The following is an 18,407-nucleotide window of genomic DNA, read 5'->3' on the forward strand; positions in this document are numbered from 1 at the left end:
AGGTTATTCTCCTGGAAGCATTGTCAAATACAAGACACTCAAAATATATCCGACCAAATTAAGTCATTTTTAATATCCTGGACAATCTAGGGAAGCAGCCTACATACAGTATGTGGGTCTGTGCAATAATCCATGCAATCAAATATCTGGCTGTGCTGTGCTCAGTGTGCAGTCTGAGCTGTTAATTGCGCTTTGTCGGTGTGTGATGGTAAACAACACGACTCCATGTAACACAGTTCACCTGCTGTTACTATACACGCTTTTCATCAGACGAGGAACAAACGAACATAGCTGCAGAAACACTACAACACCTTCAACTTACTTAACTTAGTTCTTTTATTGTTGTCAGTTATTTATCAATGCTAACAATGGGGCCTACAGATGGTGATGTCGGTCTCTCCAACACTTTGTTCCAGAGCGAGACATCCCAACAAATGCTGGGCAGATTGCTATACGCATTGTGGATAATCATGGTCCCCAGAGGAGGAATCAATGTTTAGTCCGGTGCTGCTACATCTATTAGTTTAGAATTAGCGCCTCGTGGTTGTACGCCTCCGCCAACCAGCCAAGTCGCAGTTTCTATCCATGGTTTACATCCATGTTTGTCCAAGATGTCATCACTTCATAATTTTATCCTATTAGACATTAAATTCTCGAGTTATAGTCAAAAACTTGTCCGTGACATTCAACCACCCAAATCGAATCAGTTTATCCTTGAGTCCACATGGATGTTTGTACCAAATTTTAAGAAATTCCCTCCAGGTGTTCCTGTGATACCTGTGTGTGTGCGTGTGTTACCTGTGTGTCCATGCAGAGGTGAGTGTGGTCGTGGCAGGGTGGGGGAGGTGCTGGATGTCACAATCAGGCTCTTCCTGTTGCTCGTCCGACAGCTGAGGACAAAAGAAAAAAAACAAACAAACTCAGTTCAGTGAATTCAGAGACAACTGTATCATCTGCATAACTGTGGCAGTTAGAATTTCAAGGAGCTTTGCAGTGAACCACACACAGATTTCCAATCAGTGATTATGTTCAGCTGGCTTCTCTGAATGTTACCAAGACGTTTCTTCACACTGAGCTGTAAAGTAAACAGCCACTGTCACTTGTCAGGCACACATCAGGAAAACACACTTTCACCTCACACACTCTCCCGAATGTAAAAGTCAGTCATTTGTACCATTTCCAAAAAATGACCAAACACCCCCTGCAGCTCTGAGTCAGTGACAGCGGGGGTCCACTCTGATCAGACAGCCTATGTTTGTGTGGAGCTTACAAAACATGCACTGTTGCTGAACTTGTTACAGTTTCACGGAGGTGAGAGCTGCTCTGCACACTGTCTGTCCTTCACACCAGAGGACAGTGATGACACACAAAGACATCAGATAGTCGTAATCGCAGCTTCAATTGTGCAACACTCAGCCAAAGGTCGTTAACTACTTGTTTCAGTTCACCTTGAGCATTTTAAACATTTTGTTTTGTCTATAAACTAAATATGCTGTAGCCTATTTGCCAAGAAACAATAATAATACAGAGGAGATGAGGCTAATAGAACGACGTGAACACTGGGTACGGGAGCCCTGACTGGACAATTACTGTAATTTGTCACAGATCTGTGGAAGTGGAGACAACAGCAGCAATTCCAAAGTCCTCTTTAAACAGCGACATTTTAATAACACAATATTCAGAGTTAATACTGTCAGCTCTCTACTGCAGGACATAAATGTTTATAGCTGCTACCATGGCAATGATATCATTTTATGCTTTGTAAAATGTGTGCATAAGTATTTATGTATGTTTTTATTAGGGCTGTCAATTGATTAAAATATTTAATCACGATTAATCGTATGATTGTCCACAGTTAATCGCGAAAAAAACGCATATTTTTTATTTGTTGAAAATGTACCTTAAAAGAAGATTTGTCGAGTATTCAATACTCTTATCAACATGGGAGTGGGCAAATATGCTTAGGTTCCTTAGGTTGTATAGATTCGTATGATGACAATATCTTCACTCTAGCTTTAAAACGAAACTGCTATAACCTAAAAGTCTAAAATTGTGTTACTGCGTTAAAGAAATTAGTGGCGTTAAAACAAATTTGCGATAACGCGTTATTATTTTGTTAACTTTGACAGCCCTACTACTTATCTTTTAAATCTGTTGTATGCTGTTTTATTTCAGGGAACTTTGAGCAAGAACAAATCTTTTATTTCTCTAAGGTTTTTCGATGCACCCGCTTGTTGTTTTTATGTTTTGTCTGATGTTTTGTTGTTCTTTATGATCAAAAAATTACATTTCAGCTTAAATGATACAAGGCATTATATGTTTGGACTAGAAATAGTGCTTTGTTTTTGTCAGCTATATGAGCTTCCGTTCCCTGCGGTGTTTTAGTAGAGAATGTCAACCCAGGCTCCATCGCTAATGGCTGAACAGTCATTATGAGGCTGATCCTGCGGAGAAATGGTTAGACTTCAGCTCCCCTCTGGGCTCAGATGGCTGTGTGTTTGTTGTGTATATGTGTGCACACACTGCTGTGCAAAAGAAGCTGGCAGATGAAAAGAGCAATCTGCTTTAAAGCCGTGACATGCATCCCCAGACAGAAGGGAAGAGGAGGAAATGAAGCGGCAGTCTTCACACCTAACGGCTCCGACATAAGCACAGGTCGAGCTCACAGGATCGTTCCCACTTTGTTGTTCGCTCTGAAACTCAGAGTCCGTAATGACTGGAGGCGAGGCTCGTTAGACTCAGAGGAAATGACAGATGGAAGAGGAGGCCGTGATGAGGCCTCGAGGTTCACTGGGATGATATCTTTTTAAAGTAACACAATTCTACATCCGCCACCTCTCAAGTCCACAAACACACAGGAGAGAAGGATGACAGTTAACAGATGCTGTTGTTATTGTCAATGTAAACCATCACAGCTTGGATGTAAAAGATGTTCCCCAGGGGTCTACTCTGGGTCCTGTGCTGTTCATCACATATAATGATGACATTGTACCACACTAATGAAAGTCTCTACGGTGCTGACGGCTCAGTCCATCAGCCCGGCTACTGAACGACTGCAGCTTCACTTTAACAATCTCTAAAGAGCACCCTTTAATCTGAAACTTGTTTTAAATGCAGACAAAACTGAATTTACTGTAACAAGAAGAACATTTAATTGCACTTGTATTGATCAAATCTATGAATATAAATATGTACTTGAATATTCAGATTGATGACAATCTCTTTAGAACACATATCAAAGTATTAACCAATAACATAAAGGTATTTCCTTGTCCTTATTGTCACAGTCACAGGTTGTTATTTGTCATTGTGATTGATTGCCAAGCTTCAAGAGGACAGGATCTCTCTCTAGCCAGTGTTGGAAATTCAGTTTTTTGCCCACCTGCCACTGTGGCTGGTGGATTCCAAAAACTCTACCAGTAACTGAATAGATTGGTTTTTTTTGCTGGTGAGTGAAGCAAATCTAGTAGTCACTTGCATATTTTACCAGCATTTGGCTGGTGCTAATTTCCAACCCTGTCTATAGCCCAGTGCTTCTTAAAGTGTGTGGCAGAGGCATGACAGGTGGGGCGCGCGTGACTCGGGGGGGAAAATGAGATGCAGAATTAATGTTTTCACGTTGGAATCTATTTCACGGCGGAAGCTTCATTCATAATGTTGACATTCAAATGATTATTATTATTACATGGCTTTGTTGAATACTCGATTCTGATTGGTCAATCACTGCGTTCTACGGTCTGCTACTTCTTTATAGCAGACCGTTGCTATTACATAACAGATCGTTACTATGGGCGCAGTTGTGATGTCGGATGTACGTTTTTGTGGCAAATTGGCAGCCGTGTAATAAGCAGGCTAATGTACAGCTAGCGGGTTAATGTTGTGATATAAACCCTGGTCTTGCTTCGCCTTGAACAATGACCGGCTTGCTGTACATTATCCCTTACTTAATAACAACTTACTGAAACATTACCTTCCACCTTCTCCCCCCCTCTCTCAAACACACACAGCGAGCAACGCAGCGCTCCATCTGTCTCTGTGATTGTGTCAGTCCAAAAGTCAAAATGTATTGGAAAAAAAAATAGATGTAATCATTTCCAAAACTCACAACATGTTTTTATCTAACAAAATAGTCTGCTTCAGTCCATATTTATTGGCGTTGAGCCTTTCAAAAACAACATTTTCACTGCTGTCAAAAACTGTTAACCCTCCCGCATGCACCTGTATTAAAAGGGCGGTCTAGCAGCAATCTAACAGCACCATGAATTACATTTATATAACCATTACAACCCCAAATCATGTCTGAAAACTGCTGATTATATGCGACCTAACAATTTAAGAAGACATTTAGAAACGTCGAACAAAGTTTGAGAACCACTGGTCTAGCCTCTCAGAGAGCAGACGCCAGAGGATGACAGGAGAGGAAGAGGAGAGGAGAGTGGCGTGCTGTGGATAACGTAACTCTTTGTTGAGACCATGTTGGACGATCAAAGGTAGCTCTGAAGTATTTTTAGTTTCTACATCTATTTGTTAACCTAAATTAATAGATTTCGAACCCATTTTCTAAAATGGGAAACGGGTTTAAGTCATCCCTTCAGTTTTTAATTTTCTAAGGAAAATATCGTAAGTGAAGAAACGGACACACTCTTCTGACAGGCTTTTGCCGTGCCGGCAGGTGTCGGCACACTAACAGCATGTGTGTGTGTGTGGTGTTAATTGGCCCATCACATCTGCTGGCTGTAATTATGTAGTTGTGTGGTGTAGTGTTTCTGACAGGCCGAACCTGCCGGGATGATCACAAGACACACGGAGCGATTAGGGCTGAAATCTTTGCTACAGTCAAATGATCAGCGTGACGTCTCTGTTTTCGGAGCTCTTCATCTTTGCTGTTTGTGTGCTCTTCTATTCCTATATTTGTGGGGACCAGTTTGACTTTCAGGCTTTAAGTTTAAGGATATTTTTGGCATTAGAACAAGGTTTAGGTAAAGGTGAGGATTAGGGGCAAGCAAATGTATTATGTAAGGCGGTCAAAGTTAACGCGATAATGCTAAATGCAGTACCTGTGAGAGTTTCTGGACAATATGTGTCATTGTTTTTGTTGTTAATTGATTACCTATAATAAATATATACATACATTTGCATAAATAAAGCATATTTGCCCACTCCCATGTTGATAAGAGTATTAAATACTTGACAAATCTCCCTTTACGGTACATTTTGAATGGATAAAAAATGTGCGATTAATTTTCAATTAATCATGATTAACTGAACAATCATATGACAGCCCTAGTTTAATTCAATACAATAAACACGTGTTTACTGCGACCATAAAGTGATGCCGAGGGGTCTGGCAAAGTATGTGACGAGTTGGGATGAGAACGTGTTGCTATGGCAGCCTTGTGTCTAATTCACATACCCAACTGACACATAATTACTGCATGTGATGTAGATATGGCATGCTGTGTGTGTGTGTGTGTGTGTGTGTGTGTGTGTGTGTGTGTGTGTGTCCTGCCATCTGTTGAGATGTACAGCATCAGCAGTTTGAGCATAGCATGTGGTCTACACACACACACACACACACACACACACACACACACACACACACACACACACACACGCAACTGTATGAGGGATGAGCTGCCATGTTGGATATTCAGTGATGCGTGTTCAGGGACTTTCTTTATCTTACACACACACACACACACACACACACAAAACACACACACTAGTGGTATTTACCTCTTTCCCAATTTCCCTGAGCAGTGTGATAGTAATCTGCACTTTGTCTGAACTCTTAAAGTTTTGTTACTTGTGTTGATTTTAGCTGTTCTTTCGACATTCCTCGAAAAAACAGCTAAAATCTTAATGGGGCATTTTACTTTCCGCATATGTTGAACTTTATGCTCCCCTGCAGACACATTTTACATTGTTGCATGTTTGGAGCTGCTGTGCAATTACTAAAAGATTCTCTAGTTTACACTCGTAATGAACTGGAATTAATTAACTGGAAGTGCACTAATTGAACACTGCTTCTATTTCCCTACTGTAGATACCAAATTAAACAGGAGTTTTGCAGGAAATATCAACTATGAATTTACAATAAATTAAAACAATTTAGGAAACTATGGGACCTGTAAATAAAAAAAATAAAAAAAACATGACTCAAATGTCACAGAAATCTGGCCATCAGCCATCATCTTGAGATTTTGAGCTGACGGTGACATTAGTGAAAAGGTCAGGTTGGATTGATGGATATCTGCTCCACTGTAAGCAGAGCAACAGGAAATACTGTACAGAGAGAGGACAATAAGGGACTGATGAGAAAGAAAGAAATGACAAAAGGAAGACACAAAAGAACAAGCCTTAACAGGGGAGGACATAAAGACGACACTGCAAGTCCCACTGAGACTAAAGCACCGCTCAGTTTGAGGAGGTTAATTTGCAGCGACTGTCGCTCACTCTGCTGCTGTTCACCCGCCAGTGCACAAAGCTCAGTGGCTGCCTCATGAGTTTGGATTTACATCTGAGACGGTCAAAGGCTTCAAATGCGCCTGTCAAATGTAGAGTGAGTGTCTGTGATGAAGACGAGCAGGAGACAGGGAGAGATAATGGTCAAAAAAGGGGACAGAAGTTTGAGGTTTGAGTGAGCTAAAAAGAACTCTCCAAGTTTTTCGACACCTTAAAGGTGCTAAATGCGAGATCGGGAACATTTCTATTCCCTCCGCACGGCTCTCAACATGGCGACGGCTGAGCCGGCGGGCCACAGCTAATGGTGCTAACAGTGCCAACGCTGCTGATGGAGCTAACAGTGTTATCCGAAGGATGGGTGCTACGCTTCCGCAACGGCACCGTTAGTTGGGACGCCGTTATCAGCAGTAACTGCCGTATGAGAGCAGTGCAGAGCGGCGACCATGAGGTAGTCAGTGGGGCATGCTCACATACACTAACATGCACTAAAAGCCACACAGGGCCTCAAAATTTCTGAAAATAAAGTCGTAAATTTATGTGAAAAGGAAATCTGATATTCTCAGACATTAAAGTGGCAACTTTATGAGAAAAAGTCATAAATCTATGAGAAATAAACTTGGAAAAATAGTGGAGTGCAAAACCGTGGTAATGCCAGCCATGGTCTGAATTCCGTTGCTCCTAAAGTATTGCCCAAGTGTCACTGTGTCAGGTTGAACCACAGATTCTGGTGAATTATGTCATCCGAGTCTGCTGGGGAGAAGGACGTCTGGACCCGGATAAACCAATGAGAATGGATGGATGGAGAGTCTGCTACAATATAATATATTTTTTCACTCAGTGGCTCACGTTACCACAGTGTTTAGTGGCGGCACATGTAGTGTGATGAGGTTGATCCAACCTTGCAAAGTGAAGCAATGTGGTTCCTTAACAAAAAAAAAAAAATCCACAATTTTCTATTCCCATGGTTTTGCACTCCACTATTTGTTTTCTTGTACATTTATGACTTTATAATGTCGCAAATTTGTCATAAATAAATTTGCCACTTTAATCTCAGGAAATATCTGAGTTATTTTTTTGTAAATTTACAACTTTAATCATGGAAATTCGTGGAATATTACCCCCATCCCCAGCTCCATAATTATTATATATTTTTTTTTAACCTATAATGTCCCTAATACGCCGTTGTACCTGAATGACGTTTTGTCTGGTGGATGATGCAGAGAGGAAACAAGATGACTTCACTGACCAGCTATAGGTTGACACGCCACAAACATTAACTCGATGTATACTTGTTTCTGAGTTTTAAACACAAATGTGTTAATCACTCTCTGAGAAACTAGTTCTTGATTCTCCTGCAGGCATTTTGGATCCCTGCTGAGAAACATGTTTCCATTATGCAGAACTGACTGAAGGCAACATTTCCGTGCGAGTGTGTGTGTGTGTGTGTGTGTGTGTGTGTGTGTGTGTGTGTAAAGTGGGCTTTCGCATGTCTCTCGTCACCATCAAGGCAGCAGCAGCCTGTCAGGTAACAGCACAGTGACTGAGTGCTGCAGCACAGTTTCATTACTTTCTCTGGGTGAAGCGGCTTTTAGGACCCAAACTTCTGCTAAAACTGGTCACGGTTTTTACCCAAGCGAGGATGAGAATCTAAGAAGTCCTTATGTTTCCCCCTAACTGCAGGGGCACAAAGCACTCCCACTGAGCTGTCAGCAATTTAATGGAATAGCTCAACATCATGGGAAACATGCTTATTTGCTTTCTCTCCGAGATGAGATGAGAAGATCGATATCAAACTCGTGTCTACCCTGGCTCTGTCCAAAGTTCAAAATACACCCACTAACACCTCTAAAGCTCACTGATTAGCATGCTGTATCTCACTCGTTTAATCCGTGCACAAACAGGAATGTGAAAACGTCAATTTGTGGCTTTAGAAGGAGTTGCATGCTGGACTATTTCTTGCAGTCGGTGCAGTGACTGCACGAGGTTGCCACGTGACTTTGTCTGATAAGATGTAGCCGGAGATGCTGCACAGATTATTACACGGTTGTTCATCAGGAAATAGCTTAGACACTCCTTCTAAAACCACAGATTGTCAGTAAGCAAACAAAATACAACATGTGATCAGCGTGCAATGTCATCAGTAAGCTTTAGAGGTTTCATTTTGAACAGGGTTTGGCTAGCTGTTTCCCCCTTCTTCTAGTCTTTATGCTAAGCTAATTTAACCATGTACTGACTGCAGCTTCGTACTTAATCCACAGACATGAGATTGATCTTCATTGATCTCGTTAATATAATAATATGATAATATTAGGGCTGTCAAAGTTAATGCGATAATTAACGCAAATTTGTTTTAACGCCACTAATTTCTTTAACGCATTAACGCTAGTCGGTCTTTCGGAGGTTTTAGCGGGCTCAGTTTTAAAGCTAGAGTGAAGATACTAGTATCATATGAAACTAGAAAACCTAAAGAATCCATTGGTACCATGTAATACTGGCTAAATTTTGGCAAGGTTCTCTGGGTACCCACGAATCTCCCCTTTACAGACATGCCCACTTTATGATAATCATATACATATATATACATATATATATACATACATACATATATATACACATATAAATCTAATCTTAAAACTCACTGGTTCCTCTCTGCCTTCCCCTAGGGGTCCTGGTACATATACTCTTTATCCTTTTAATATTCTGTCTCTAATTTTATTGACCTTTAAACTTGGGGCTCGAAATATTATCTATATTTATCTTATTTGAACCCTTTTAATCACATGGTGCTTTTGAGTAAATTGTTCAGTTTCAAATTTGTATTTCGATTCTCTTACCCTTTTTGTTACGCACCTTGAGATTCTGCTGTATTTTATAGTGTGCTATATAAATTCATTATTATTATTATATATAATATATCATTGTTTATTGTCGATCATTTTTCTTGCATAATCATTTAGTTGTTTGGTCTATAAAATGTCAGAAAAATGGTGAAAAATGTCGATCGGTGTTTCCAAAAGCCCAAGATGACGTCCTCAAATGTCTTGTTTTATCTACAACTTAGAGATATTCAGTTTACTGTCATAGAGGAGTAAAGGAACAAGAAATTATTCATTTTTTAAAAACTGGAATCAAATAATTTTTACTTTTTTTTTCTTAAAAATTAGTCTAACCGATCAATCGATTATTAAAATAGTGAGCGATTAATTCAATAGTTGACAGCTAATCAATTAATCATTTACAAAATGTTGTTGTCCTAATGGATAACTCAAAGTAAATTGTAATTCAAAATGAACAAAATAAGGTATTGAGGTTTTATTTTTACATGTGTGAAGAATTGTATATGATAATCTACATGTTTGTAGGATTTTCATGCAGCACTGCAGAGACACAACAAGACAGGTTCACATCAGTAAATGACAGAAACCAGAGTAGAGGAGAAGAGCTCAGCTGGCAGGTATGTTTAAAGTGTTTGCACATGTGTGTTTGCTCCCGTTTTACCTGCGATATGAGCTACTGCATATAAACTCACAATGTAATAACTCTGTTATTGTAAAACTCATAAGACACACAGTCATAGAAGCAGACATACGGTGATGTGACAGGAGAGATAGTGGAAACTAGAGATGAGCAAACAGCTGTGTGGGTGTTAAACTAAACCACCTGACACACACAGAACACACACACACACACGCATCAGACATCAGGCGAGTGTATGTGGATAAGATCTACAGCTAGACTCATTTCCCAGAGTCCACTCAATAATGTTGGTCTGAGGGGTTACAGCCACCACAGGAAATCAATGTGACGGCACACAGCAGAGTGTGTGACGGTGTGTGTGTTTCCTCTTTATATTCACTCGTGTCTCCTGCTCCGCTGTGAGTTAGTGCCAGTAGCTTCGGGGTTAGTGCCCTTAAGGAAAAACAAACACTAAGAGAGATGCAACCGCTCATTGTTTATATTCTTGCAAATTAACATTGTTTTCTAAGTAAGTCAATGACCACCTGTTGCTAATAGGACGACTATAGACCTTTGAACCTCAATACTTTATTGGTACAAACCGAATAGCACTGTTTACCAAAAACATTAAGTACTGAAAGCTGTCTCAGTCATCTGGTTAAATTTGCTATCTCAATCTTTCTGATTTAAATTGAACATTTAACCTATTTTAGACTACTTTTTATTTCTGCTTATTTCTTTTCTTGTGTTCAGGTAACATTTTATCCTCAAGAACATTGGCTTATTTTGTTAAATGAGGGGAAAAAAAGATTTTTGGAGGACAAAACACGTTCATACTTTGGTTCAAAACAGAGTTAAGACCAGAATCTGACTTTTTGACATTGTACTTTACCACAGAACTAAGATTATTATAGCTCCCGTGGTGGAGCGGGGCGCCCCATGTACGAAGTCCTTACCGCAGCGGCCCGGGTTTCATGAATGGAATCTGTTAGTTTGTGGTGTGCTGTTTTGGCCAAATCATTGCTCTCCACACACTACAGGAACAAAACTATTAAATGTATCATAACATGTTGTTTTGTGTGGGGTCCCTCACATTTTCCACATCTGTTGAATATTTGAAAAAATGTTTTAGTGTGGGCCAGCCTTAAGACATATCAGGAAGCACATTACGTTGACGGGCTTAAAATCCCAAAATGACAGGAGAAGCACACTCCTAACTGTTTGAGGTGCAGACACAATGACCTTGCCTTTGACCGTATGCTATCTAAAAATCTAACCGGACATTGAATATTCATAATGGAATTACTGTAAGATGCAAATATGAAAACGTATTGCATTAGAAAGGCCGTGAAAATGAGCCTGGCGGGTGGAGAAACCAAAAAATAAATCTTTGGAAAAACCTGTATGTTTGACGTATCTTAAGACAAGGTCAGAAAACAGCAAGAGAAATCAATAATTACTATACTTCTGAACTGAATATGATAACTGGTGTTAAAAAAAAGAGGATGCCAATCCCTCCCATCCTTTCAGTTCACCCTTTTTCTGTGCAAGCAATGAATCAATTTTGCCCTGATTACAGCATAGCTGTCGGCTCAATCCACTCCAATCCCAAAACTGTTGCTATGCAGGAGTCACTTCACAACCCCTTTTCTCTTTTAAAAACACTGCCGAGACAAATACACACAACGGGAGGCGGTGACGAGGAGCAGAGGAGAAGAAATCTGTCCGTGTTATTACAGGGAGGAGGAAGAAAATTGCTGCTTCAAAGTGATAAGTATACAGCTCTGTCTCTGCTTCTCTTTCCTGCTGGGGGACGCCACTTCTGGCTCTGACTGACAGAAAGAGAGGGAGAGGAAGAGGAGGAGAGGTCAGCTGAGGGAAACGACGGAAAAATGAAGAAGAAAATGACGACATGCACAAACTCAAATCACGCCTTGCAACCTGGACTTGCATCACAAACACGTAAATCGTTCGCGGAGAGAGAACATTTAATAAAAAAAGAACACACACACTGCAGTGGTATACAGTACGTACCAGCAGTGTTACATGTGATTCCCATTCAAACACACTCACGTACACAGACAGAGCGTCCTGTTTATCCGTTAGATGACTAATTTAGTTAGCTGACCTTCATGTTGGAGCAACTCCTGCTGAGCATCTAAGACCTGCAAAGAGGAGGAGGAGGAGGAGGAAGAGAGAGGAGAGGATGGCGAGGATGGACAAATTAAAAAAGAAAGAGATAGAAAAAACTCATCGAGGCGCAAAAAAATGAAACGAGGAGTGGAGGGGAGAAAAAGACGCAGGCTACCAGAGGTGAAAAACATCTCAACTAAGAGAGAGAGAAAAAAAAAAGGATGGAGTTAAAATACCTCTTGGAGCGCCGCAGCATGCTTCTCTCGGGCAGTGAGAAATTGGAGAGCACCGTCCAGAAGGAGTCAGACATACTAACGCTAACACACGACCATCGCTCTGACACTCCGAGGCAAAGGACGTGGTTAGCAAACAGACGCTGGCTTCCACCTGTCACACCGGCGAGAGCGAGAGTGTGTGTGAGAGCTGCTGGTGTGTCTACCCTCTCCTCCCTCCCTCTCTCTCTCTCTCTCTCTTTCTTTCCTCTGATCCTCTCTCTCTCTCTCCGCTCAGCAGAGCCCCCTCCCTCCCTCCCTGATGCTCTTTTCTTCTTCTCACCCCTCTGTTTCTGAGTGGAGCTCTTATTGACCTCAATATACAGCAGAGCATTGACAGGTTATCAGTGTATCGGCAGATGTTTGACTCCACCAGTGAATTACATGAGTGATATTTACCTGCCGATAACCCTCCTATATGAATACAGCTGGCTGGTGTTTCCTTATGTTTACATAAATGCCCTTTTTCCACAGCTGGCACTGTTTCAGGAACCCATGAACTTTTTTTAGGAACTCAGGAACTTTATTTAAACTGGAGGAAGCGGGGTTCTGACATGAGATTGGGTGTTATGACGATATATATCAGATATTTTGCCATATTGTTTATACTGTGGTCCCTTTAATATATATGGGTGTATTAGAGCTTAATAGACTATTGTGGGCAATTTTGATAACAATAAGTACATTTTCATATGAATGAATTATATATACAGTATGTGTTTTTGGTTATTGTTTTCTAGAAACGTCACTATATATCCATATTGATATCAAAACATAAGACATATACTTTTGTATATTGCATCCATATCGCCCACCCATATTGACAAAGTTCCTTGACCCCAAAAAAAGTATCATTTTCTGATGGCCCAGGAACTATACAAAAGCAAATACAAGAGAAAAGAAAGGGAAAAAAAGCACACCGTTTTTCTTATTCCACAAGGAGATAATGAGACGGTCATGTGTGTGCATCTCTGTGTCTGTCCACGGCTAATCTCGCATACTGCTGCAGCAAACTGCATAATATTTTGGGTGCTCATTTATGGCTGCATGTTCAAGGACCTCTCATTGTTGCATTGACTCACACCTTCTCAAAACACCTTTTATTGCCTGTTTGATACTGCCATTGATTGACTGCTGACTCCTCACTAACTACTCTTGACCGGCCCCCAGACGGTAGGGGGCCACAAGTGATCACACAGCCGATGCATCGCTGTCGCTCAGCCGCTGCTCTGCGGTCAAAGAAACAGTAGGGGAAAACAGTGTGCTCACTTTTATTGTTTTGGACAGTGTGGTTGGCTAACAGCTAACGGAAAAACCAGTACACACACAGTTGAGTGCATCGCAACCACTAACAGCTAACAAAACTACACACAGTTGGGTGTGTCGCCACCGCCGCTACCAGCTATCAAAACTACACACACAGATAGGTGCATCGCCACCGCCGCTAACAAAACTACACACACAGCTGAGTGCATCGCTGAGCACATCGCGTTTACACGTGTATTGTTGAAAAAATAGACTTGAAGCCTAAATAAATTCTACTGAATGCACCTTTCTAGTCTCCCCTTTGTGGGGTCGCAAGAAGTTGGAAAACACTGTTGCACGATTAAAAAAAAGTTATCTGGTTTGACTTCCTAACCTAGCTTTAATGAGAAACATTTAATATCCGGCAATTCAGAGAGCTAATGAGTGAACAAGAGAAAACAATCTGCTATTTGTTTCAATGTCGTTGCATAGTAAAGCAGAAATACATAACAGTAAAACACTCAGCGGCATCACTTGAGTATCTCTTTTACCCGTCTACTTTGCATCTCTTAATTACAACATGCTTACTGTTGAAAATCTCAAACTAGATTGTTTTGTTTTTTTAATTAATTATCAGTGTACTTTCAACAATCTTCACAATTCTCCAGATGGACTGTGTAAAAGGGACTTTTTTGATGTGAGTTATGGCCAAAACAAAAATAAGTTGCAAAACAAACAGCATTTCCAGATAAAAGCAGCCAGATAAGGGCTCTAATAAGTGGATGTTTTCTGGTGTCATCAGCTCATTAGTGCTGGGTGCCCTTTCAGCTGTGCAGTCTTCTGCTGAACGCAATCGTTGGCTGACAAAAACAGAAGGTCAGGAAAGTCGGTAATGGTGGCAAACAGAAGACAACCCACACACTTCCTAACAAACAGGTGTGTTATGAGGTGACACAGCACGCCTCTTACCTCCAGAGGAAGGGGTTTCCCAGCTGGTGAACAGGGGCTGACAGAGGGCCGTCAGAGCAACAGAGGGAGGGAGAGGAGGAGGACGACGACAAGGGGGAGAGGGTGACGACGGGGGGCTGAACGACGGAGGGATGAAAGGAAGTGGGGGACAGCAGGTGCTGGAGGAGGCTGCTGTTGCCGTGGCAACGCAGCTGAGCCGGCGACCAGATTCTGCCAACAGAGGAGGGAGGGGAGGAGTGGAAGAAAGGATGAAGAGGGGTGAGGAAGAGAGTAGGGTGAGGATAGAGGGATGTGTGATGAGGACTGACTATGTGTGTGTGTGTAGTGACGAGACATCAATGCGTGACTGTATTTAAAAAGCTGTTAAGGACTCTGACGGGAAACATCCATCTGTTCTTTAACATCTGTTCTTGAACTTTTTTCCTCCATCTGTCCTGCTGCACCTTAACCTGTTATATGGTGCACAATTTTAGGACTACAACTTTCCTTTTTTTAACTGTAATTTCAATAGTTTGGACTACTATAAATAATTTGGATGGTTCAGTCTAAAATACAAGTTATCAGAGAGCAAAGTAATGTCTTAAAGTGAGCCTATGTAACTTTTGCTGAACAGCAAAACCGTCTCAATTATGTCAACTACACCAGACCAACTAAGGCTTTAAAGGCAAAGTGTTCAGTTTCAGTCAGTGGGCAACCTCCGGGTCTGAGAAGTGAAGCCAATGCGGAAGTGCCTTGAACTTGCATTCTTTCTAATAGCCAGCGGGGGGCGACTTCTCTGGTTGCAAAAAAGTCTGATTGTATAGAAGTCTATGAGAAAATGCCCCTACTTCTCATTTGATTTATTACCTCAGTAAACATTGTAAACATGAGTTTATGGTCTCAATCACTAGTTTCAAGTCTTCTTAAATACAGCATGATGTTCATTTAGTAAATTATGGTCCCATTTAGAGTCAAAAAGACCATAAAGCAGGGTATGCTTTTGGACGGGGCTAACTTGTGATTGACAGGTCGCTACCACGGCGTTGTCCGGTCTGGGAGCTGTCCGTGTTTTCGTCCTACAACTTTAAACACGTTCACAGTGTGTTTTCAGCTCATGAAAGTTAATTATAATCTTTTTGCTTGCCTAAAACTGTCTTATTCAGCGTTCGTTTGTTCTTAGCTTCACCCTCTCGTGTCCCTTCTGGTTGCAAAAAACCAAGATGGCAACGGCCAATATGCCAAACTCGAGGTTTCAAAACGGCAGTCCACAAACCAATGTGTGACATCACGGTGACTACATCCACTTCTTATATACAGTCTATGGTTTCAGTTCAGTTTCATTTGTTTCATTGTTTTCATTCCTTTAATTTGATACATATGCTCACTTTAAAAACATCAAAGCCAGTGGGTTTAGAATGGTATATATAAATAGAGTAAGGTCAGCAATTCTTCATATTTGGACAGCAAGTCAGCCATTTGGTATTTTGTGCATTCATTTTCATTTTACAAACACGTCTGAAGACTTTAGGATGCATAAAAACTCATGAAACTTTGTAAACATACCCAACTAGTAATTATTTCAATTTGATTTCATAATTGGGCTTGATTAGGACTGCCGGCTCTATAGCACCCCCCTAATCACTTTTAGCCTTCAAATGCATTTTTGACACCATTGGTATACTCACGAAACTTGGTGCAAAAAAAGTGCTGTGATTTAGTCCCATCGAGACATTGGTTGGTCAACTAACTAAGAAGTTCAGCTCTTGGCGTGGCTGATTTCAGACATTTCAGTCGTGTCTGCAGTGTAGACATGATTTAGAATTTTTGGTAGAAGCTTTACTAGGCAGTGGCTGACAGTATTGAGTTCATACTGTTAGAGTGTACAGCAGTGCCAGGCTCTACCCACTGATCCGTGTCTCTGCCTGCCTGCAGATGTCCCCTCACAGCAGACAGGAAGCCTCGCGCACTAACTTATCACAGTTTGAAACGGCTTGACAGAAAGTTCTGGATCGACTTCACAGGGCTCAGTCAGGACTCCATGAGATGCATGCAAGCACTCAGTCATATTAAAACTCAGACTTGCTTTACCTGTCATAGGAAGAAGCATATATACCATTTTAAGAAGTCCAAACTGATGTGAATATAGAATAAATATTTTAGATCTACTTTTAAATTTAAACGCTCTATAAACATCTCCCCTGGCTCTGAAGAGTTCAGATGGCAGTTGGCACAAATCTGCAGGGCACGAGGACCTTATGGTGGTGGTCTGCATGTCGTTTCCCCGCTGCTGGGTGGGACAGAATGGGTGAGACCACCTGCTGTGAAGTCAAGGGCTACACAGTGTCCCCCCTACATAATGTAGGGCCATCTGTGGTGCACTGCCACAGTTTCAGCTTGGCCATCGCGGGAACAAAATTAAAGACAATTTCATAATGAAATGCTAGATTGAATAATAATTTGAGCCATCTGGCACACGAGTGGACACACAGCGCTGCTGTCACACATATTGGTGGTGGAGAGCAGTTTGACCAGGTTAAAAGGTCAAGTTTGGGAAGAGTTTTTTCAGAGATGAGGTCATATAAAGACTATATGAACAGGATTAATTATCAAAGGAGATCAGAATCCAGAACCCGGGGCCAGACCACATCAGTCATGTAAATGCAGCCAGAGACTGCATAGAGGGTAACTTGTTACCTCCAATAAGGAGGTTATGTTTCCGGTTCGGTTTGTTTGTTTGCCAGCAGGATCACGGAAAAACTACTCGCCCAATTTTTATGAAACTTGGTGGAAGGGTGTAGCATGGGCTATGTAAGAACTCATTACATTTTGGAGTTGAACCGAATCACGGGGTGGAAACACGCTTTGTTTTTGTTTTTCACTTATGAAACGGCCTTGGCAGAGGTCGGTTGGTTCTTATCCTTCAAATTAATTAAAACAATCAACTGATTTAAATATTTAATCGCAATTAATTGCAAATTAATCACACATTAGTTATCTGTTCAAAATGTACCTTAAAGGGAGATCTGTCAAATATTTAATACTCTTATCAACATGGGAGTATGCAAATATATGTACATATTTATTATTGGAAATCAATTAACAACACAAAACAATAACAAATATAGTCCAGAAACCCTCACAGGTACTGCATTTATCACATGCTCAAATCATAACATGGCAAACTGCAGCCAAACAGGCAACAACAGCTGTCATTGTGTCAGTGTGCTGACTTGACTATGACTTGCCTCAAATTGCATGTGATTATCATAAAGTGGGCATGTCTGTAAAGGGGAGACCCCTTTGAAAATGGCCATGCCAGTTTTTCCTCGCCAAAATTTAGCGTAGGTTTGGAGCATTATTTACTCTCCTTTGCGACAAGCTTGGTTAATGCCAATGGATTCCTTAGGATTTAGTTTAGCATTAAAACTGAGCCTGCGACAAAAATCACGAGTTGCGTTAATTCGTTAAAGAAATTGGTGTCGTTTAAATGAATTTGCGTTAATGCTTTATTATCGCGTTAACTTTGACAGACCTAGTAAATACTCTGAGATCCATTTTAAAATATAACGTTAATGTTTGGAAGTGACCTTAAGTGACCATAGTGATTTAATTATTGGCGGACCAACTAAAAAGGTTTTCTGGGCTATAATTAATACCTGGCAAAGGACGGGAAATTATATGTACTCTGAATGGAGCTGAAGTTACAGGACTAAATGTCTTGTGCAATGCACCTTCTCTAGAGAATTAGTTCATTTAACTATATACTATACAATATACTTTGATTTTAGTATTTTGTAATTTGGTTAGAATTATAATTACCCTCAAAGCTAGGGTGAATACTAACATGTGTACACACGTGTCTGAAGAGAGAGCCACCGTGGTAACTGG

General features: G+C 40.9%; 1 protein-coding gene across 13 annotated transcripts in view; it reads right to left on the reverse strand.

The window, feature by feature from the left end:
- The window catches only part of mast2 (microtubule associated serine/threonine kinase 2), a 212,974-nt gene that overhangs the window by 56,027 nt on the left and 138,540 nt on the right, over positions 1–18,407 (reverse strand). For 8 of the 13 annotated variants that reach the window (XM_037770190.1, XM_037770201.1, XM_037770189.1 and 5 more), the window contains 2 exons: positions 14,541–14,750; positions 799–890 (listed from right to left, as the gene is read on the reverse strand). In XM_037770190.1, the coding sequence (XP_037626118.1) occupies positions 799–890; positions 14,541–14,750 (302 nt within the window). Of the gene's footprint in view, positions 1–798; positions 891–12,290; positions 12,482–14,540; positions 14,751–18,407 lie in introns of those variants that run through there. The other 5 variants (XM_037770200.1, XM_037770192.1, XM_037770199.1 and 2 more) reach the window with 2 other exon arrangements.

Source organism: Sebastes umbrosus, chromosome 5 (assembly GCF_015220745.1).
Source record: "Sebastes umbrosus isolate fSebUmb1 chromosome 5, fSebUmb1.pri, whole genome shotgun sequence".
Lineage (NCBI taxonomy): Eukaryota > Metazoa > Chordata > Actinopteri > Perciformes > Sebastidae > Sebastes > Sebastes umbrosus.